The sequence below is a fragment of the Salminus brasiliensis genome, chromosome 8, assembly GCF_030463535.1.
Source record: "Salminus brasiliensis chromosome 8, fSalBra1.hap2, whole genome shotgun sequence".
NCBI lineage: Eukaryota > Metazoa > Chordata > Actinopteri > Characiformes > Bryconidae > Salminus > Salminus brasiliensis.
The window spans coordinates 13,029,260-13,052,995 of record NC_132885.1 but is presented as its reverse complement, the minus strand read 5'-3'; the positions used below and the strand labels follow the sequence as shown (position 1 = coordinate 13,052,995).

The 23,736-nt window shown below is 45.5% G+C and overlaps 1 protein-coding gene across 2 annotated transcripts in view; it reads right to left on the bottom strand.

Annotated features, from left to right (window-relative positions):
* The window catches only part of nrp2b (neuropilin 2b), an 89,425-nt gene that overhangs the window by 41,389 nt on the left and 24,300 nt on the right, over nt 1-23,736 (bottom strand). For both annotated transcript variants that reach the window (XM_072685662.1, XM_072685663.1), the window contains exons 4-7: nt 14,614-14,844; nt 12,002-12,157; nt 11,727-11,896; nt 9,182-9,337 (exon numbers count right to left, since the gene is read on the bottom strand). In XM_072685662.1, the coding sequence (XP_072541763.1) occupies nt 9,182-9,337; nt 11,727-11,896; nt 12,002-12,157; nt 14,614-14,844 (713 nt within the window). The remainder of the gene's footprint in view (nt 1-9,181; nt 9,338-11,726; nt 11,897-12,001; nt 12,158-14,613; nt 14,845-23,736) is intronic.

Here is a 23,736-nt window from a genome sequence, read left to right as displayed (position 1 = left end):
ACTGCTGCTACTACTGCAGTTGTGGGGGGGGGGGGGGGGGGGGGGTTGAAAGCATGAGCTCCAGCATCCACATGAACACACACACTGTGATCACCACACACACTCACAATGCTAAAACTATGTATTACAGAGGTGCTGAGTGGCAATAGCCAAGGGGCATTTTCCCCCCTTTCTCTCTCTTTTTTTTTGCGTGTGTGAAAGCAGGCACTCATCTCATTTTCCCTCCTCCATCCCTCCTTCTTTCAATCCCCCATTCTCTTTCTCTCTCTCTCTTGCTTACTCACCCACTCACCCACTCACTCACCCTGCACACAGGTGAAAAATGGCTCCCGGTGGCGAGTGCAGGTTTGTGCTGAGCTGATCTCATTAGAGCAGACCTGACTGCAGCGGTGCCTTTAGGCTGATATACTGTACCTGACTCTGGGGGGGAAGCTGGGTGGGGGATTTACACAGCAAAGAGGACGAATCACTCAGAGCCTTCTAATCTAAGGCCTCAAACACATTATGCTAGCAACATTTTAAATCTACAAGGTGCGATGTTTCCAATTCTCCTCGACAAAGCTATCCGCACCAGCAGTTGCACAAATGCATGAACTAGGAGTGGAATAAGAGAATACAATCTGTATGATAAAAGGTCTGTGAGACTAAGGGAGTGACTTCAAACTAAAATTTAACTTGATTTCTATTTGTTCTGACACCTACATGCAAAAACACTAGCTGCCATTTACATTCGGATAAATGGGGCAACAGAAATGCAACACAATTTGATACAGTAACTGATTACAGAGCATTTTATTTTTTTAGATAACTCAACTTAGTTTAGTTCAAAGTTCTCCTAACTCACATTTGAAACTTTTGCAACTATATATATATATTGAGTATATAAATATATATTGAGTTGAGCCTCATAAACGTTAGTAAATGAGCTGGAGCTGAAAGTTTCTTAAATATTGTGTATGATTTAGTCTGGGTCAGTTTGTTTTTGCTGTTTATGATCATCTATAAGACAAACCATCCACCATCACATGGTGCGCCCAGACTGAATGGCTTTTGACAGTGGAGTGTTGAGCCCTTACTGGGATTTGAACTTACAATCTCCTCACACATCACTAAACTAAAGTCTCATTCAAAGCTTATTCTTGTGTTAAATAAAAGCAGTTAAATTGATTGTTATCAATGTACTTTTTTGTGTTTCTGGGATTGAACTGACAAACCACCTATTTACGGTGTTAATGAGCAGGCAGTTAGACTGTTGGACCACTCTAGAGCTGTGAATTTACAGTACATAAAAACACAGTTCTGACTAAATGTACCTTTCTGTTCCTTCTTGGACACAGAAATGTACAGGGTTTTATAGGCGCAACTGTCTAACTGCCTACTTGTTAAGAGTCCTCCATGGTCAGGAGGGCTCTTGACAAGTAGAAAGGCCTCCCCCATGTAATAGGGGGAATCCTAACCTGCAGATGGGAGTAAACAGTAAACAGAATATTTAATCCGTTTCAGCTGCAACTCATTTACTAATGTTTTTGAGGCTCGACTCAAACTGTATTGCTGACCAAACACAGAACTAAAAAATGTGACTTAGGAGAACTGAGGACTATACTACGGTGAGTTAACTCAAAAAACACTTAGTAATCAGCTACTTTTTTTCTGTTGGTCTGTTCATCAGAAAATGATCACAGAATGCACAATATGCTAAATGTAACCATCACCTGCATGGGCCCTATTCTCCAACCCAACTCAACTCAACTCCCTGATGGAGTTAATTATGAATTTGGATATAAAGAGCTGCTCTCTCTCTCTGGGCTCAGACAGATGGGCAGGGCAGTGAGAGCGGTCGGAGGTAAACAGGCGTGTGAATAATTGAAAAAGGACGTCTGCCAGTCCCAAAGTTGTTTTCCTTTTTTTCCGCTCATCCTCGGCTCACCCCTCGGAGGACAGTGGAGAGTTTGCTGCCTTTGGGGGAAACTCTGACAGACAGTGACTGAAAGGCTTGCATCGGACGACAAGGCATTAGACTGAGTGTGTATGTGTGTGTGTGTGTGGTCTGCAGCACTGGGTTATGGGGCCATGTCTGGTGAGGAATATTTGAGGTAGGGTAAAATTCCGATGTGAATTATTCACAGGTCCGCCTTGTGTCTGGTGGCATGGAGGGGGAGAGTTAAAATAGTAAAGACCCCCTACAGAGAGAGCGAGAGAGCGAGGGGGAGAGAGAAAGAGAGACTAGCAGCTGCCTGCCACGACAGATTTGAAAACGACCTGATGAACAGAAACCACCTCTCTACACTGACCTTAAACGCATGGGTGTTTCCTCTGCTCCGTTCACACACACCTCCTGTTATTTGCGCTTACATGTAAAACACAGATCTACAGACTGCCACAGAACGATAAAACTGTCAGCAATATTGGTGGCTCAGAGGTTGGAGCACCAGGCTATTGATAACAGGGCAGTGGGTTTGATACCAGGGTTTGGCAAGCTGTCACTGTTGAGCCCCTGAGTAAGGCCCTTAAACCACTATGCTCCCTTCCTGCCGCTTGTGTTTGCTCAGTAGTGTGTTTGTGTATGTTTGCTGCATGGATGGGTAAAGGCAGAATGGTACTACCTTTAAAAAAAAAAAGACATAAGATTTACAAGTGAATAACAAGCGGTTCTAATAATAACTAGGGTTCGAGAAGTTCATGTAAACAAAGACTTGGAATAAATCTAAAGACAAACAGAAAGTCTAGCAAAGTAAAGCGAGGTGAAGAAAGAGCGAGAACAAGGCAGAGGAGTGAAAAATATGGCCAGTGGAGGTCTGTAGAGGGATGGTGTCATATCAGGACTTATGGGAAGCTCCGGGGACTGGTTGGGTGATGGGTGACAGGGCAGTAAAAAGCAGAAGGTGAGAATGTATGTATGTAGCCTATGTAGAGGAAGAAGAGCCCTGCTAGGAGTCCGAGCATCTAAAGGCTACTGATCTGACTTTGCTCAGGACAAGCAGAGACACATTTGGGGGCGACACCAGGGCTGTACCAGGCTGGACACATCAACACCCCCTGCCTGCCCACTGCCTCTCTTTCATGCACCTTCCTTCGTTCTCTGCCTCCACCACTTTCTCAGTCTTTGGCTTGGCACACTGCCATGCTGTTTCCCCTCAAACTGATGGCACCGCTGGGAAATGTGGTCAGCACTCACAGCTCTGCTCCAGCAATTACTCTCTATCACTCTATCTCCCTCTCACTTTCTACCTCTCTCTCTCTCTGTTCGGTTTCTCACTCTCTCTCTGTTCACACTTCCTCAGTCTCTCACTGCATCTCTATCAATCCTTCTTTCTCTTGTCCCTCAGCTTCTCTTAGTCTCTCACTTTTCTCTCACCCCTCAGTCTCTCACGTATTTTCTCTCTGGCCTCCTCGCTCTCTTATTCTCTTTCTTGCTCCAATTCTGTCTCTCTCTCTCCGTCTCATTCTCTCTCCCTTTTTCCTTCATGTTCTCATTCTCTCCGTCCCTTTCAATCTCTCCTTCTCCCTCTCTCTCTCGCTGTCTCTCTCTCGCGCTCTCTCTCTCTCACTCTCTCTCTCTCTCTCTCTCTCTCTCTCTCCCTCAGATGAAGATGTTGACAGAGCAGGCTGGTTCCAGTTGGCTAGAGGCCACTGCAAACTCAGTAGGGGAGACAGAGAGACAGAGCGAGGGAGAGAAAGTGTGTGTGTGTGTGTGTGTGTGTGTGTGTGTGTGTGCGTGTAAGTGCGTTCAAAGTGTGAGCAAACACTGCTGGGGATTTGATGATGTTTGTATACAGCAGACTTCATCAATCCCTCCTTCCTCCCCCGCTTCCCCTCTTCTCCTTTCTCTCTCACACAGTCTTTAATGGCTCACACACTTCCAGTCCTTCTTTCCCTGTCTATCCGTCCATCCGTCCACTGTCTGCTGCTCGGTGTCTTTATGTCATTATGTCGCTATGTCTAAACTCACCCCCTCCACCTCAAGCAGCACTGGTCCTGGACCCCGGCCTTGCCCTCCCTCTCTGTGTCAGTGTGTCTTCTGGCTGATGGGCTGTGTGACTGTAAAGCTACACTGGTCACTAGTCACACAGTCACACTAGACATTACAGAGAGAGGCTGAGTTACTGCTGCTGCCATTTCTAGGATCAGTTTGCTGGACAAGGATTAAGCCGAGTCCTGGACTACAGCTTTCCTGGACTACACAGACAATCTATGTTCAGAATGTTACTGGTAGGGAGGTCCAAGCAAAACCAGGAATAACACAAGCATGTTGCAATTGTGTATTAACTGTCTCTTTCTTATATTCTATTGGTCAATTTATCATGGAATTAATGGACACAATTAAAAGAACAACTGCCAGGTTCACAATATGTCAAAAGTGAAAAACGCCAAATATGGAGATAAAATGTCAATTTGTTTTTTGCATGTTTACTTTAAGATACCGGATAATACAGTAGATTAACTGTATCCTGTATTTACGCTCTGTTCTACATGCTGACATCTTTTTGCCTGTGACTGTTTATTGCATTGACTGGGATTATCATATACATTAGGCAGTTCATTAGTGAATAAATTCAGTGCTTGTGGATTACAGTCGTCTGAGCAGCTAAATCCCTTCGCAGACTGAAAAAATCTGACCGTCCATACAGATTTAATTCTCTACTTTGCTCTTGATTCCTGCTTTTCCACAAGACATTGCTGAACAGACTAAAAAAAGAGGTGATTCCTTTGTTTTCACCGCTTTGCTCTCACTAAAGCATCTCAATGTTTCTGTATGAAACTATGCCTTGCACTGAGCAGCTTCTATACAGTATTTCCTGAGTGACACTTCTGCCTCAGTGTAGCATGCTGTGACATCATGAAGGTCAGGACATCAGGCAGTAGATGCCATTTGGGATTTGGCCTTAGTTCTGCATTCCCCATGCGTTCCAGCAGCAGTCAGGGAATACCCGGAGATGGACAGAGCCGTCAGGCTTCAGTCTTCGCCACAGGCGTGATGGAATCTCATACGATGGCTCTGGGACACAATCGCTTCAGGAACCTTCCCGCATTAACACACATAGCATATGCTTCTAACGGCCCATAGCCCTCTGCCTTAACAGCATATTAAACCCAATAACGCTTCCACCAGATCCACATAACGATTGGGGACAGCGGCGGGGCCTGAAGGAGCTGTCACACGGGTGTTAGAAAGCTTTGAGGTGGAAGCACAGCTCAACTGTAAATCAAACAAGGAGGAAAGACAAATGTTTGGCTTTAGGTCTGTTTCTCTTTCTCCGTTTTTCTGGACCGAGCTGAGGGAGATTAAGACCTCTCGAGTCTACATGCTTCTCATTGATCTGGAACAAAGTAACATTTGCAGAAACGTCATAAATATCACCCTGTCGCTGTGGTGATGGCTTTATCAGACATGCTGGCTCTTTTTCACAGGAGAACAGGAGTGACTGGCCACCAGAGAACGTGAGAAACACGGTTGAGAGATTGCGCTGTGAGAGTCTCAGTGTATGTGTGTGTGTGTGTGTGTATGTACATGTTCAGGACAAAAAAGTCCAAAAATCTGAGAAAAACAAGGTTAACAATGTGCAGAACAGCAAAATGACCTTCATTATTTAACATCTGGTGCTTTTTGTTTTCTTTGGTAAATATGAAAGGGCAAATTTGGGTTTCAGGGCTAAAAAACAGGTTTAAATTATTAATAGATTATTACACATATTTACAGTTATGGTATTTGTCAGACACTGTTAAAGTCGGGGGGGGGGGGGGTGATCTGAATGCAATCAAATCCTTATAGCAATGATCATCCTAAATCTAGTAGAAAGTCTTCTCTGGACAGTAGAGACAGTTACTCCAACAAAAGCAGGATAAATTCTTTTTTTTAATACAAAGAAACAATAATATACACACGCACACGCACACACACACACACACAATACACTGAATTCGAATGAGACCCATGTCTTCACTTGAGACTACACATCTCTCCAGTCTGCTAAACTGCCTATCGTGCTCAGAGACACACACTCCAAACCACTGATTGGGGGCAGAATGGGGATTGTGTGTGTTCTTATCAGACCTGATTTAGCGCTGTCTGAATGAGACTGGTGCAGGTAGTTTGGAGGAGGACAGAGAGACAGAGAGTAAGGTCATCTCTGCTGAACTGCCACAGAGACTGAGACAGCTAGAGGAGCCATTAAGCGCTAAAATGCTGATACCACACTTTCAGTGTTCTACACACATACACACACACATATACACATACACACACACACACACACACACACACACACACGGACCGACCACAAGCATGCTGACATGCCACACTTCCTCTTTACAGCTGTTGTACCAATCAGTCCCTATAGACACACACTCTCTCTCTTTGAATCTGTTTGTGTGCACTGAACCAGAGGCACACAACCACACATCCATCACCCCAGCCAGTGCCCTTTAATACTGTCCTGCTGTGCCGTGATAGGACCTTTGATTCTGTCTGTGAGTCAAACTGTGCATTAATGAATATGATTCAGCGATTCACTGATTCACAAGTCAAGAAAGTTTTAGCCTCATTTATCATTGCTGTCGGAACAAAGCCTCATACACGATGGACAAAAGTATTGGGACACCTGTTCAGTCATTGTTTCTTCTAAAATCAGGGGTACTTAAAAGAAAAAAAAAGAGTTGGAGTAACTGTCTGTGCTGTCAGGTGAAGGCTTTGTACTAGATTCTAGAACACTGCTGTGAGGATTTGATTGGACCCAGCCACAAGAGCATCAGTGAGATCAGGATGTTGGATAATATAACCCACCCCAGCACCACTCACCTCATCTTCAACTCCTGACTGAGCACCATCATTGCACAGTAGGCAGTTCCACTGCTCTGCAGCTCAGTGTTGGGGGACTTTGGACCCCTGTAGCCTACGCCTAGCCTTTGGTATGGTACCAAAAGTTTCCTGTTTATCCGCTCCAGGGAGTCCTAGTTTATTGGCAATTCCTTTTTACAATGACTAAACAAGCTGTGTGTGTGCTTTTGCACATCTGCATCACCAATAGGTGCAGTGTAATATATGTAATACCAAAAAAAAAAAAAAAAAAAAAAAAAAAATGCTGGTTCAAAAGAATGTTTCATTCACGGCATAAGGCTGCACAATCAAAGCTCAACCGAAACAACCCGGAGCACATTAACAGCTCCTGACACCCTCCATTCATCTCCAGCTCTTTGTCTCTGCACTAGTGTGGGAGAATGTGTCTATCACTGAGGGCAAGTTTGTATCGCTTTCAGTGCAGACACATTCCTTAATGTTAATCCAAATGATAGTATTTTAAATAACAAGAATGAAAATAATAATAAAATGCCTGAAAGCCTTCAGACAGACAGCTTATCTGCAGGCACTGTTGCAGCATGCATCTGTCTACATAGCATGTCAACATAAATATACGTATCTCCCAGGCTTATGAATAAATAGTGGGTTATCGGTCCCTAAATAGCGTCTGATTGGTCACGCTTGCTATACAGTGTCTGCCGTAGTCGAGACGCAGTGCCACTTCTTAATAAAGCTTAACCACGCTGAAACGTAAGCAGCCTAAACACACAGCAGCACATGGTGATGGGGCAGAGTGCGGAGATTTGCCTGCTGATTAAAGTAGGGGCTGCAGCTGCAGGGGGCCCTGGCCTAAAGACCCTAACACCAGTTGGTGGGGTCAGAATGTGAGCTTTTCCCGGTTGTCAACATTGCTGTAGTCATTTCCTTCTACAAATCATCAGCCCCACCCCCTCAAACTAAGAGATTATACAAATTTACTACATCCACAGAGAACCAATCAGCTCCAAACAGGATTTTCAGGATTTATTCTTTTGCAATACACTGCAAAATAATTTAAATATGCCAAAATGATAAAATAATAAGGTAACTGATTACAGAGTGTTTGCTGTTAATTGAACCTTATGACCTTATTACACTTAATAAGCAGGCAGTTAGACCGTTGTACCACTGTAAATTACATTGGTCATTTGATATGATAAGGTTGGACTGCACTAGGTCCATCTCCAATAGCCCTCTCTGCCTCCCTTATCTACCTCTTGGCACCTTGACCTTTGATACCCAAGTTTCAAGCACATTTAAAAAATGCATGGTAGGGAGTTGATAACGCTTGTGGAGGCGGGGCTTAGTGGGGTGCAGGCAGGATAGCAAGCATTTCATTATCATTATCATTATTATATTCATTATCTGTTGAGGTGGAGTTACAAATGCAGCAGGGCTGAACCACTTGGGGGCGCACTAGCCAGGTTCGGAACGACAAAAGTGTAATTTATTGCCCTAAGACAGCTTTAGTTGAACAAATCACTCATTTTCCCCAAAAGCTACACGTAGTGCGTGTGTGAAAATGTTTACCCGCACTTTATAGCATGTGCTATTTTATTACGCCGGGGAAAAGGACACTTTCAGCTGATGACTTGTAGTAAAAAGCACACTGCACTGCATTACAGGACTGTAACACCTGATAGACTCCATCATTTACCATTAACTTAACAGCACTTAGACCGAATTACTCTAGCTCCGCCCCCTAACAGCTCTCGCCATCTCCATTATCTCTCTCTTCGCTCTCTAATTGTCTCTCTGTTTTCCCTTTTAACCCCCTCTTCACTGTACCCCTGGCCCCCTCCCTGCTGCCTTCACATCTGCCTGTCTGCTCGCTCCATCAGTCCACGCTGAGTGCAGGAGGCTTGTGGGAAACGGAGTCCTTTGGGGACGGCCGTGTGGTTACTTTCCCTTCTCCGGTTTCTGCTCTCAGCCTGAGAACGGGGAACCCATGAGGGCCAGAAGTGAACTCTATTAGCCTGCTAACCTGGAGCGGCTACTCCGTAGGAGTGTCAGTCAGGAAGAACACACACATATGGTCACTGCTTCAGGAGAGGCGAGGAAAGCAGCGGACTAGTGGTTTCTCCGCCTCAGCTTTTTCTTCTCTTCCCCTCCCTGTTCAGGCTAACAGCTCTATTAGGGCCTCACAGTGCAGGTCTTACACACACACACACACACACACACACACACACACACACACAAACACATAGAAGTGGGTGTGACAGTGCCACACATGCAGCCATGATAAATAACCCACACAAACAACCCCCCCTCTCTCTATAAAAACACACATGTGCATATAAAACACAAATGCTCACACTCGCACAGTCATCAGCCTGCATTGTCTACCTTGTGATTCTTGCCATGGCGGTAGACCATCCAGTCCTCTCCGTTGGTGCTGACTTCCAGCTTGAAGGTGGTGACGAAGTAGGACTTGTGCGTCTCTTTGGAGATGGCGCCCTGGGTGGCGATGCCTGTCAGAACCTTCAGAAAGTGTAGATCCACCTAGAAGAGGAAGAGAAAGAAGAATAACAAAGATGATAAAGGCGATGATGATGATGATGACAATGATACAAGAGACAATATAAAGATGAAAAAAGGAGGCCCTGTGAAAGTAACTCTACAGAACTACATGCAACTAAACTAACAGGCCCATGATGTACTTTTGAAGCACAATCACATTCAGTGCAACGTGTTGGCTAGAGGAGTATAAATCCCCTCAGCACTGTGGAACTGCATTCTCTCGAATGGTAGAGCCCACTGAATACCTCTAGGAATCTATTAGCTGGAGTACCGTTTGGGATCCAGAGCTAATCATCTAACATCAGTACCTGACCTCACTAATGCTCTCATGAATGAAAGCTATCAAATCCTCACAGCAATGTTCTAAAATCTAGTGTAAAGTCCTTTCAGAAGAGTATCATCATCTACTGGAGCACAAACTCCCTAGAACCACGCTTGGTTTCAGAAGAAACGTTGGATCAGCAGGTGTCTAGTGTTAGCTAATCTGCCTGCTGGAAACAGGACCATCCAGAGAGCACATGGAGGCAGTCTGCATTCCTGCTCTGCTGAGGATGAGGAAGGTGATTCATGTGCTGCCTCACTGCAGTGTGGGCTTTCCATCAGAGATTCAGTAGCAGTAGCCACAAGCTCCAACCCACGACCCCCCCCCCCCCACCAATCCTCTCAGTAGGGTGTCATCTGAACACGAGGAGGAAAACTGCAGCGTTTGTTATCTGTCAAGAAGGCAGGTGTGACTTTCACTCACACACACGCACGCACGCGCATACACGTGCACAGACACACACACACACACACGTCCCTTTGTGTGGCTGCTTAAGGCCACAGAGAAACGCACCTAGACAAAAAATCAATAGCGCAGAGGACTGCTGCTAACTATTTATTCTCAGCAAAGGACCCTCATCAATCAAGTGGCTGTTACCATCAGAGCCTGCCGCGCATCATCAACCCACCCACACCCAGAGAAAGAGAGAGAGAGATCTAACAGAGAGAGAGAGAGGGAGGGAGAGAGAATAAGAGAGAGAGAGCTACAGAGAAAGAGCTAGAGAGAGAGTGTGAGATCCAAAAGAGAAGAAGAAGAAGGGAGAGAAACAGTGAGAGTGAGAGAGATATATAGAGAGACAGAGAGCGAGAGAGAGAGAGAGAGAGAGAGAGAGAGAGAGAGAGAGAGAGAGAGAGAGAGAGAGAGAGAAAGAGAGAGGGTGGTGCGGGGGAGCGAGAGAGAGAGAAAGAGAGAGAGAGAAAGAGAGAGAAAGAGAATGAGAGTGAGAGAGAGAAAAAGAGAGAGAGAAAGAGAGAGAAAGAGAATGAGAGTGAGAGAGAGAGAAAAAGAGAGAGAAAGAGAATGAGAGTGAGAGAGAGAAAAAGAGAGGGAAAGAAAAAGAATGAGAGTCAGCATGGCATCGGTTTCTGGTGAATGGTGATGGAAAAAAAAGAAAGTGAGAGAGGGAGCCAGAGTGAGAGCGAGAGAGTGAGTAAGAGAAAGAGAATGAGAGAATGAGAGTAGGGGAGAGTGTAGGGAGGGAGGAGATGGAGCGAGATTGTGCCTTCCCTGTGTCATTGCTGAACCAGCCAGGAGGAGCAGAGGGTGTGATGAGATCTTAATGTCTTTCACAGACAGTTCAGTTACACACTCACACTGCCTCCCCACTCTCTCTCTCTCTCTCTCTCACACACACACACACACACACACACACACAAAGAGCTCACACCTACTACACACTGCCACAGGCCACAGTATTGAAACAACTGCAACACTTTTATACCTAAAATGTCTGCACACACTTTTCCTGTAACAGAAAATACCACACTGACAGTACTTCCTTCACATGTGTACATACCAACACCCCTGCTTCTGTAGTTGACTTATTTTTGTCATGAATTATACTGATATAATTTAGTTATGTGGAAATGATGAACCCTGTGCACTGCTCTCTTTTTCAGGTTAGAGTGAAGGCTGCTGTAAGACATATGGCTCTCTGGCATGAAGACATTAATGCCTGCTCTGTGCCAAGAGGACTGCTAAGTGTGAACACAGCGCGGCAGCTGGGTGTCCAGTAAGAACGCCACCACTGACCAGCACCCTGGTATGCCTGGCCAAACACGCGCTGGGTTACAAGCATTGCCAGTCAGGAATTTCCCTTTTCTCTATGATTCCAAAGCAAGCACTGGCACGCCATCTCAGTCCATGTGACATGACATTGCTTTGAGAATTTAATTACATTCAGCAACAAGAGTGTTAGTGTGGTCAGGATGTGGAATGGTCACTACCCCACCTAATCCCCAACTCATTCCAAAAGTATTGGATGGAGCAGTCTTTGGCACCTGGAATCAGGTTTATTATTTTACATGAGCTAGAGCTTTTTTTGCACACCTGTATGTACTCTTTGTTGCTGTCCTCAGCTGGCGTCCAGGCATTCTCGTCGTAGTTGAGGCGAGCCTGGCGCGGAGTCCAGCGACCATCACCGAACGAGGAAGAGGCTGTGATCTGGTCATCCGTGATGTGGCCTGACTCCATCCCGAAAGCATTGCTGCAGTGGAAATCTGGGAGCACACAGACAGTGTATCAGCAGAGATCAGAGAGAGAGAGAGAGAGAGAGAGAGAGAGAGAGAGAGGCAAACGTAGAGAACAGATACTGAAATACTTACTGTCACTGACTTCCTTTAACGTCATGTTATAGCGGGCGGAGAAGCCGTCTTTAGCCACCGCCATATCCGTGTGGAAGGTGAGCGAGAGGATGCCAGTAGACGACTGCAGCTCAGGAGGGATCTTAGTGCCACAGTGGCGTCCGATGAGAGGTCCAACTACAGAAACAGCACACAAAATAGATACAGGTATTTTTCTTGTGCCGATTCATACTCATGTTTGTAAGTGACCAATAGGCCAGTCTGCCATTAGAGTGAACACAGTGTATTTTACTCAGTAAAATACACTGAATTAATGAACAAACTGCATGGCTCAATGTGGCTCAAATCTGATTTCTGTGTTCACACTTTTCATAATTTCTACTGCTTCTACCACTATCTTGTAACCTGAACGTAGCCAAAACACTAATACCAATCCATACAGCTATAACCTCAATACCCAACATCCATAGCTTTTCTGTTCACACACAAGTGTAATCAACAGCAAGCTTCTCCTTTCCCTCCCCCCTTTCATAATGAATTCTCAGACAATCCAGTCTGGCTGTTAATACGTTAAATCCTCATTTTACAGACAGACAGATGAAAAGTCAGACTGGCGGGGCCCTGGGGGGGGAGTCCTATAAAGAACAGCGTGGATCAGGCGCTCTGTGTGTGTTTCTACTGTAGTTGCATTGAGAGAAGAGAGGGATTTAGCTCTAATGAGGTGTTTCACTTTTCTCGTTTCACTCTTTCCAGGCTGTCCAGTCACATGGTCAGAAGAGCGCTTCTTCCTTCATCTTCAAATTGAAGCTATTCATCCATCTCTCTCTACCTCTCTCTCTCCCTACTCTGGGTCTATCTCTCTCTTGCTGTCCTAAATTCCTGGAGGTCTGCATCCCAACAGATGTGATTTAGAAATTCTGTAGGACGGGGTGGGGACCCTACAATATAGACTACATACACACACACACGCACACAAACACACACACATGGGAGCAGTAGTAGCCCTGAATCGATCATACTCATTGATTTTCCTCTCTTTACGACGCAGAGGAGATCTGAAACAGAAACGTCTCCAGGAACAAATGGTTGAAATAACTCTTTCTCTTTCTCTGATGATGGCATGGACAGTCAGCATATCAAGATGTAGTGTGGAATAAACGCAAGGCAGTCATTTTAGCTCTAAGCGCTGAGCTCCGTTCTCAAAGGACTGCCAGCTTTTAGATCCCTGAAAATATCTGAGCATGTGCTTCACTCATATAATATGTGCGGACAGGTCATTGATCCACTGCAGTGTGCTGAGGAGGAGGAGAGCTACAGCACTTGAGCAGGGCTAAAGGATAAATGCTTGTAATGAAGCGGCAACGACAAATGCTGGAGGTCATGTTAGACCTCAAAGGCTCCAACCACAGCAAAACCAGACAGTTGTCTTCAATAAGACACAATATGGACAATAGTATGGGGGACACCCGCTCATTCATTGCTTCTTCTGAAATCACAGGTATTAAAAGGCTGTCCAGGGAAGGCTTTCTACTAGATTTTGGATTGCTCCAAAAAAAAGTATTGGATGGAGCACCATCTCAATGCTGGCTTTATACACCTCTAGCCCACACCTGGCATTAGGCATGGTGCCAATAGGTTCATGTTAAACTGCTCCAGAGAGCAATAGGTACAATTTACAGTAGCTGAATGCATTCATTTGACGTATAGTGAATGTGCGTATGAGCACTGTGTGGTGCCCTATCTAGAAAGTGGTACTCAATAAGAAAGGAATGTGTGTGTGTGCTGAGTTAAAGTACAGCCCCACTACAGGATTGAAATCCCAGAGGGGCTGAAGAGGGGGGGTGTGGTGTATTGGGTGGGTTTAGGAGGAGGGTGTTGGTAGCTTTGGGCCGTTCAGGGATGCCGCATTATTAAGACAGATGGGAGGAAAAAAGAGAGAGTATTCCACCGCACTCTTTTCCAGACAAGGATTAAATCCTATTGCAGTATTATTCACGCCCTATTTTTACTGCACTGATAAGGGTTAACGCAACGGCTCTTCCTCTCAGCTTGTGTCTCGCTCCCTCCATCTTTCTCTCCCTCCCTCTTTTGCACCCCTCCTAGCAGAATAATACGGGTGCAGCGGCTTTTTGGCCCGACTGGTACAGATAAGGCAGTTAGGCCCTGGGCGGTGCTTTCATCTTCCAACGCGCTGCTCTAAAATAGCAGCAAGACGAGCAGCCCGAACGCCATGGCAGCCCAGGCAATGTGCCGCAGATCTGTACTGGCAAGAACCAGCACCTGTCTGGGGGCCACACCACACCTGGCCGCAGCTAGACGTTCCGCTTTGGACTGGGCTGAGCAGACCAGCCAGATGGTTAGCGAGAGTGGTGCACTGTAGGTATGTGACCATAATATCACCATGATGACTGAATTATGGTTTTAGGAGGAATCAAAGAGAGGCTTCAGATTGGCATGGAACCAGACAATGAGGTCAAAAGGATAGAGCAGCCACAATCCTCTTAAGTGCACACTGCTGTGGACCACTGGCTGCTCCAGACTCTGAAATACCAGGGGTTCTAATCCCACCAGTGGCAAAACATCATACACACATGGCTGTGGTATTCTGTGGGATTACGAGCATCTAGACTCACCCTGCGGAAGACCGTCCCACACCTCCAGCCAGTCGTACTTGCACTCTGAGCCCTCTGAGCTTTGCAGCGGGTCATTCTCCAGGTCGAAGGTGAGGAAGGTGAGGGTGACATCCATGTGGGGAGGGACGATGATGATGAAGGTGCACTCCAGGTTGTGAGGGTACTTGTCCGGGAAGCCAGGGGACTCGATCACACCTGATGGACTGGTGAAATTTCTGGAGCAGTCTGAACCTGAAAAATGAAGAGACAGAAGGAGGTCAAGACAGGCAGTAAAAGGGAGACTCACAGTTAATAGCAGCCTGCAATTATCTCAGCATGTCTCCAGTTAAGCAGTTATTCCGGAACAGTGAATATCACTAATTATCAGCCAAATTCCATATGATTCCAGTATCAATCCGCATCCCTAATATTTAATTACATCAGTTCAAACACTTCAAATCATATTCTGCCATGTTCCATCTACTGTAACATCCATCTATCCTTCTATCTAACTATTTGTCTGTCTCACCATCTATCCATCTGTCCACCTATCTATCTGTCTGTCCTTCCGTCTAGCACACCAACCTCCACTACATACCTACAAACTCACTGCACACCCTGCTAAAGTAAGAGTTGGCATTATAGCTTGCTAACCGCTTCCATCACGCACACGTGCATAGACATACACGCACACACACACACGCAGACTGACAGTGAGCAGCAAGTTAGCTCACTGATAGGACACACTGAAGCGTGCGAATATTAGATCGTTCATCACAGCAGAGCGTTCAATCTATACAGCCTTCATCTGCAAAAGTGCTGAATGAGAGTCATATCCTGGCCTTGGAGCTTTTGTCAATACTCACTCACTGCCTGAGCAGAAACCCTGCTACAGCGCTTCTTCTGATTCACACTGCCTACTGATGCTCTGATGGGAAAGGAAGAAGTGTGTGTGGCTACTTGTCAGAGCAAAAAAATACAAAAACGTATAAACAACACTGCGAGCAAATGGCCCTCAGAGACTCGAAGACGTTTTTCTCATGTTCTCTCTCAAATATCGGCCCAAAATAAAACTGGTTTGAGTTGCATTTGATAAACTTGTTGCAAAACAAAGAGCTCTACAAATTCTATTTTGTATCTCAAACCAGACAACTACACAATTCATAGACACACACCTTTTAAAATCTACACATCAGCCATATAGATTTATTCTATGAAGGAAGAAACAGAGGTACAGAGTGAAGAGCACAGAGCGAAGAGCACCGAGAGAAAAGCAGACTCAAAGGCACAGATGAACAGCAGAGTGAAGGGCTCAGAATGAAGAGCATAGACGAAGAGCACAGAGTGAAGAGCAGACTCAAAAGCTGAGATGAACAGCAGAGTGAAGGGCACATACAAAGAGCACAGAGTGAAGAGCAGACTCAAAGGCACAGATGAACAGCAGAGTGAAGCGCACAGAATGAAGAGCACATACGAAGAGCAAAGAGTGAACAGTGCTGGGTTCCAATTTGGGTTCCAGCTGGCTATGCATGAGCTTCTGCCCAAGACACAGCTGCAGCACAGCTGTATGGGCAATCTGCACTGAAGCACCGCACTTCTGGAGGCCTCTGCCTGAGACGTGTGACCAGTTTCCGCTCACAACCAACACCCAGCCATTCACAGCCACTCTGATACATATTTTATACTCCTGTCATTTGTGTCTCTTTGTATTCTCTCTCTCTTTTTTTGTCTCTTAGTTTCTTTATTGCTCTCTCTCTCTCTCTTTCTTTCCATCCCTGTGTCTGGTGTGTGTGCTAGGTTAAAGCAGAACTGTCTCTTAATTACAAGGAGATGGAAAAAAACAGAGCGGGGAAAATGAGCAGACACCCCAGAGGAGCCACACTGAGGGTCAGTCTGTTCTCCCACAGCATCTTGGCTATGCAAACGTATGCCCAGTCATGGTTCACCTTCAGAAGCATCACACGTGTTCTACATGCCAACGCTCATCCAGCTCCCAAACACAGCATCAGGCTCTGTGCCCCTCAGCTGACTCTAAAGAGATACAGCGCCACTGCTTTAATACTAATGTGCACAGAAACACACACACACACACACACACACACACACACACACACACACACACACACACACACAATATGCTATCCCAAAGGGCTGCCTTTCAGTTTCTCATCTCATCAATACTCTACACATCTGCCACACAAACACTGATACACATGCTCCCTCTGTCTCTTTCCCTATCTCCCTCTCTCTCTTTTACACTCACCAGTTACTGAGCTGCTGTTTTAATACTAATGTGTAGAAATACACACACACACACACACACGCACAAAAACAAACAAAAAACATATGCAGCCCGATTATAGGTTAAAATATACTAATTGTGTGTGTTTGTCTGTGTTATTAAAACAGGGATACAGGTATGAGGCATATACACAGAGAGACCATGTTTGTGTGTGTGAGTAAGTGTGTGTGTGTGTGTTGACAGGGGTCTGGAATAGGTTGTGTGGGCTCAGGCAGGGGGTAAAATATCAGAGGCTCAAAGAACAAACGGTCAGTAATCTGCGGTTCTTAACTCTTAAATAACTGTAATACTTTAACTATTTATATTCTGCTGACCAGCTGCGAGCCGGACAGCACCATGTGCACACGCTCACAATGTCTGTCTGGCCAGAGAAGGTGCAACAACTGTGCCTTAAATACACATACACACACACACGCAATGTGTGGGTCCAAACATCTTACATCGCATTAAAAATCTAGGATTTTTTTTTTTTTATCTAGATTTTGAGTGACATGAAAAATAAATGTACAAAATCCAGCAACAAACAAATATAAAAATTCGCAAATAGAAATATATATATATATATTATTATTATTTTTTTTTTTTTTTTTTTTTTCACATTAAGGTCTTTGCACAAAAAGGTCAGATTCAGAAACCGTCCACTGAAGCACATGCCCAGACCATCGAATCCACTGGTGATCAGATCCACAGATGATCTACTCATTGAGTGTAAACTGTCACAAAGGCTAAAGGGTAGGCATAGTGTCAACTTTTTCTTTTCCATTTGGTCCCCATAAAACCACACACACAGTCAGACATCCCTCCACGCTTATATTGAGCTGTGTGGCAGTGGAACTGGGAGCTCTGGAAAGACAGTACTCCATCCTGAGCAGTAGAGACACTCACTCAAATATCACTCCAATAAAAGCAGGATAAACTTTTGTTTTTAATACCGGTCATTTCGGAGGAAACTACAAATAAGCAGGTGTCCCAATACTTTTGTCCATATAGTGTATATTTTCTTATGGAGTTCTAATGAGAGTTTTATGAGTAAGTAGCTATATATTTGTTTTTTATTCACATTGGTGACAATATTTTTGTATATGTGTCTTTCGGAAGTTTGTCTTCCTGTGCCGGCTCCCCAGAGACCAGCTGCTTAAAGAAGACCCGGCACCTCAGAGAGATTAATAGGGCTCTATATAAAGCATTAGAGTCGGAGACAGTGTGACCCACTGTCTGAAGACTTAATGAGGGGTCAGTGGCCCCACATGGGCGAGCCTGGGCCTGCCACGGAGACTCGGGTAAAACACACACACACATACACATAAACACACAGTTTCTAGGGCCCCTTAGCAGGCACCTCATGGGCAGTGTAGCTGACTGTGGCGGTGTGGCAGCTGATGGAGAGATAGTGAAGCTGTGATGAAGCAGCTGGCCTGGGTTAATGTTACACTTTACACACACTGCTCCCACCCTGCTGCACCTCCACCACACCATACATCTGTTTCTTATGGCTGCGTACACGTGTGTGCATGTGTGTGTGTTTGCGCAGGGTTTTTTCCAGACATGGATGTTTGCACGCACACATGCAAACACACACGCAGCTGAATACATACAAAAATCCACATTTTATCCTGTATGGATCAGTGACATTCCGATCCCATGTTGTTTATTATGCAATAACTACATGAAAACCTATAAAATTATTCAATTATGATTCATTTATAAATAAGAAAGATAAATCTGGATCTGGGAGCTGAACCGTGAATGTTAAAGTTAACATCTACTGTATCTATCCATCTGTCTGTCTGTCTTTCCTTCTTTCTCCTTCTTCCACCCATACACGAACACAAGTGTCTGAGTGATGTGGCAAGCCCTGCTCCTCTGCAGTAATCAGATATAAATAACTCATTACAAGCGTCTACACAGGAAGAACGCAACACCAGAACAATTCCATGTCTCCATGTCTTTGCATAACACACACTCTTTACACAATGCATGTCCTAGCCTTGGTACTCAACCTGTGTGTATCTGTCTGTCTGACAGCTGCAGTATGTACTCAAGCTCTAAAAAAGCTCTAACTGTTAGCACTGTATTGCCAGGATACACATTACTATTTCCATGACTGCCTAAAGGTTTTGCTCTGTACTGCATATGTACTGCTACGGTCATGCAACAACCATCTATATACTCAATATTTTACATAATTTGAATCTGGAGTTTGTTCTTTACATTGATTCGATTAACATATTAAAATGTTATTTGCAAATAGTGCAGGCCTTTAGAGACCAGGAAGACATGGTTTTGCGCAGAGTCAAGATCTTTAGAGACCAAAAAGACATGGTTTTGCACACAGTCCAGGCCTTTAGAGATCGGAAAGACATGGTTTGTATAGTTAAGACTTTTAGAGACCAGAAAGACATAGTTTTGGACATAATCCAGGCCTTAAGAGCCCAAAAAGACATGGTTTTGCACATAGTCCAGGTCTTCAGAGCCCCAAAAGACATCTGTACAGAATCAAGACCTTTCTCTTGCTCCTGAAATAAACTACCCCTGTTTTCCCAGGTCTTGAAAAGGTGAGAATGTGCAAAAACAAACACATGCACACACCAATCCATAAACACACAGATCTTCTCTTTCCAGCCCTGGCTGCTGTTTTCCTCATATTAGTGGGTCAGCCAGGCTGTGCTTTAGCCTGCGGTAGAGGCTCTCTCTGCTCAGCTGCTTCAACATACGCTCTACAACTTTCTTAGACAGAGTGCTTTAAGTGCCTTAAGTGTGTCTTTGAGAAGTGAGCGTATGTGTGTGCACGACTGTACGCGACCTCGGCTGTCATGGGCCAACCCCACTTCGCCCACTCACACAGACACACTATACACACACTCACACAGACAGGCAAGACAGTAGAGCAGACCCCCACTGAAGATCCCTACTGTACTGTACTGCACTGTGTATGCATGAGTAAACCTGACGCCATCGGCTTTTTGTTCTCACCCATTAATTCACGTTTCGTGAGCATGGTAAAAACAGCCAGCCTCATTCAGTGCAGTGCAAACTAGGGGGCGCTCTCTGCCCGCACCCCAGCAGGGGATTCTGGACCCCAGCTCCAATTCTGGGGCACACAACTGGCCTGTCTATGGCTCCGGGGGGGTATGGGGGGAAAGAGGTGGGGGGTTGTTATTGTGGAGCGTTGCTGGGTAGAACAGGGAATGGGTGTCATGGGTGAGTGAACAGCCTGTGTGTGTGTGCGATGAGGATTTTCATCCACATGTAATAAGTGTGTGAGTGTGTACATGTGTGTCTGGGGGGGTATTGGCATGGGGAGGGCGGTATTTATACACATGTAAGCTCTCACGCCATGCTGGTACAGTAACTGTGCATGCAATCAGACATGTTTTGGAATTGGGCCACGTCGTCTGCACGGTCATGTGACATCCTTGTAAACATGTAGAAGTGCTCCATATTACTGAACATATGTTGCACATTAAAAAACCTGTCAGATATCAGTTATGTAGCTGCACACTCTTAAACAGGAAGGCGCTACGAAGGGTTCTCTAAGCACTGCCACAGAACAACCACTTTTGGTTCCATAAAGTCAAGGAGGTTGTTTAGTGTGAAGAACCTTTTAAAGCCTTCATGATCTCTTGAAAAATGGTTCAAACCATAGGAACCTTATTGAGATATATATATATATATATATATATATATATATATATATATATATATATATATATATAGATAGATAGATAGATAGATATGTACCAATCTGTCCCGATCCACATCTGTTACTACTGAGTCTTTGATATCAAAATTCTCATACCATGGGTATACTTCTCAGGGGGGCCAAACAAATCTGTCCTATTGACATACAGTCAATAAGGCACCAACTCAGGGCTAACATGAAGGGCTGCTATTGCATGATCTTATTGGCGATCCACGGGGTCAGTGGGCTTGCTCAGGGGCAGTCTCAGCATCCGTCAACAGCCGTTAAGTCCCATAATAGCCGAGATACGGCTGCTTCCAGACTGTACGCCCAGGGTGGGTGTGGGGGGTGCAGCGGGAGGCAAGAGAAGGGGTAACTGGGTGGCATCATAGTGGCTTGGGGGCTGCTGTATAGTGAGCTCCCATTGGCTCACTCTGTTCTCCGTTCCAGCACGCAAATGGTGGAGTGCAGATTGGCTGAGAGTCTTCCAGCTGTAGCCGTGGCAACAGTAGCATGAGTTGTCGAGTATGGTTGAGTAAACTAAAATGTTGTTTGTGAATGGTCGCTGAGTAACAGTAGGGCATGGGGCTGAGATGCTGAAGTTTGTTCAGCGCACAATAGTGGTTAACACGATTAACACTCTAGCCACAAGTTAAGGGTGTTACGCCTGCCATCCGTAGGCCTCGATCTGCTAACATGCTATTCATGATATAGGCATATAATATAAATTATAAAATAAAACTTCACACCATGCGATACACTGCACTGATACATCTTTACTAAACTGCTAAAAGTGGTTTACCAGGGACTCTCAGGTGGCACAGCTGTCTATGTCTTGGCCTCATCACTGGGAGATCACCGGTTCAATCTGTAGTGATACCGCAGTCATCTGTGGCCGGAAGTCCTATAGAGCACAACAGCTCTCACTCTCTATGGCTGGGTAAGACAGAGGCATGGTAAGGGCCATAGTAAGATGGCCCTCCCTCTCCCCCCATCTTTAGCGTGATTTGGAGGACGTGTGGGCTAGCTAGTATTCATCCTCTCAGCACTGGTCGCATTGAGTTCTAGGTCTTAGCTACTGGGTGGAAATAAAAAAAATCAATGTTTACATAAAATAAAGGCCACCTTACATTTTCAAAAACTGACAGAACTGATCTAGGAGATTTATTTGAGGGAGCCCCAACAAGATCGTTTAAAAAAAAAACCCACTAAGATACTAAGAAAAAATCTAGACAGGCCGTTACCTCAAATGGGATCACATCCACAGAAGGTGCTAGCTATTACACAGACTAAATAAATAGGTTAACAGTCACTATACTACAAAAGACAGGAAAGCTGTCCTGACCCCCTGATGGTGAAACACAGGGACACACATAATTGCACTGCCCTGCAGTGAGGCTGAGCTTGGTGTGGCTGAGATCAGTGCTGGAAGCTGAGGGGTGGCCCGGTGTTGGTGGAGAGCGAGGGAACAGCAGCCTGGGGAGCGGCTGGATGCCGATTTCCTCTCCACAGGAGGAGACAGATTGATAGAGGCTTTTTTCCCAGCAGTCTGCGCAATGCTGGGTGGACCACACCTCCAGGCTGTGTATTTACCCAAGATTCCTATCACTTCTGGAGAACGCTGGACTGAGTGTGCCAGCGCACGGCCAGCCAAAACAGCATGGTAAACAAACAGAGCTCATGGGCCAGGTCTCAGGGCTCCATGTTCGGCTTTTCTCCGTTGCTTTCCGGCTTTCACAGTCCTTACTGGTCCTGCCATCTTTCTCTCTTTCTCTTTGTGCTTTTCCCTAAGCCCTCGTTCACATTCCTTTTCAGTTCCTCAGTCTCGTCCTCTCTTTGTTTCCCTTTTCCTCAGGCTTGTTTTGCATCTCATAAAACATGGCTTGTCGGCATGTTCTGGCAACAGTCTGGCGAGTTCAAATGAAACAACGGTGGTTAGAGGAGATGTGATCCTTCGCACATCGCCAAAACGGAATCTTGCGCACACACACACACACACACACACACATATTCGTATTCATCTCATTCGAGAGCTCTCTTTGTCTTTTGCGCTCAGAACCACCGCACACAAGCTCCTACACACAATTTCACTCTAACCCTCTAAGCGCAACAAGATCCTGTTAATGCCATGGCAACCGCGAGCCTCCACATCCTGACGGGTCCCATCATTATTGCTTGTTTATGATGGAAAGCGTGCGACCTGCCGATATGATAGCACTCGTCCTGGCATCTGCTCGTCTCGCCGTGCCGCCGGCCCGCTGAGGGGTTGGTGTGGATCATTCACACTCCCAGCATGCTCGAGGGACCTGGGATAGCATGTCTTTACTTCCTCCCATGAGAGGGGGTGAGAGACACTGCACTGGTGTTAAAGTGTTGATTTCTCAGAGTGGAGGGCGTCAGCACTAATGGGAGGGTTAGGCTTCGGTGTAGTCTGCGGAGTCTCGTCAGGATCCAAGCCTACATGACGTCTACACTTGGTTTGGTTAGCGTTCGTCTTTGAGCCTTTAACGTTCTTTTATTACAGCCTCTCGTAACCACTATTCTCTCATGTTTCTACCATATCTATCAGCCTTTTGTCTGATTCTGGACTGCTACTGCATCCCACTCCTGGTCCAACCAGCACCTTCTACACCTTCTACAAAACCAGCTTCAATTCCTATGAAACAGTCTATACCCTATACTTCAGTCCCTGGCCTACCATTCATCGCCTTTCAGACTGTGTTGATCAGCCATTTGCCTACAGTTCCCTCCTCACTCATTACCACTTCCCACTCCTAGTCTACCACTGCTATGTATATATAGATATATAGATATCCAGATCCAGACTCACAAATACACGTTGTGTTAGTAACACTGGCTCCCCTGCCGCCCACCTCACAGCCTCCAGGGACCGGAGATCAGGACTCAATTAAAGAGGTATTCCTGGAATGCTTTCAGAAGGATGAAAAGGGAACAGAAGATGCCTGCCCGCTGTTTATTTTCCCTGCCCGCTGCTGCCTTGATCTGAATTTGCCACGGTGCGTGTCAAACAGGCCCAAAGAAAGAAGGGGGTGATCAGTTGCTCAGTGGTAGCGCAGAGGTCAGCCAGGGTCTGTTGCTTTGCCTGAGGAAATCAGCACTGATACACCATCCTGCTACCTAACAGTGGCCTTCCTGCTAC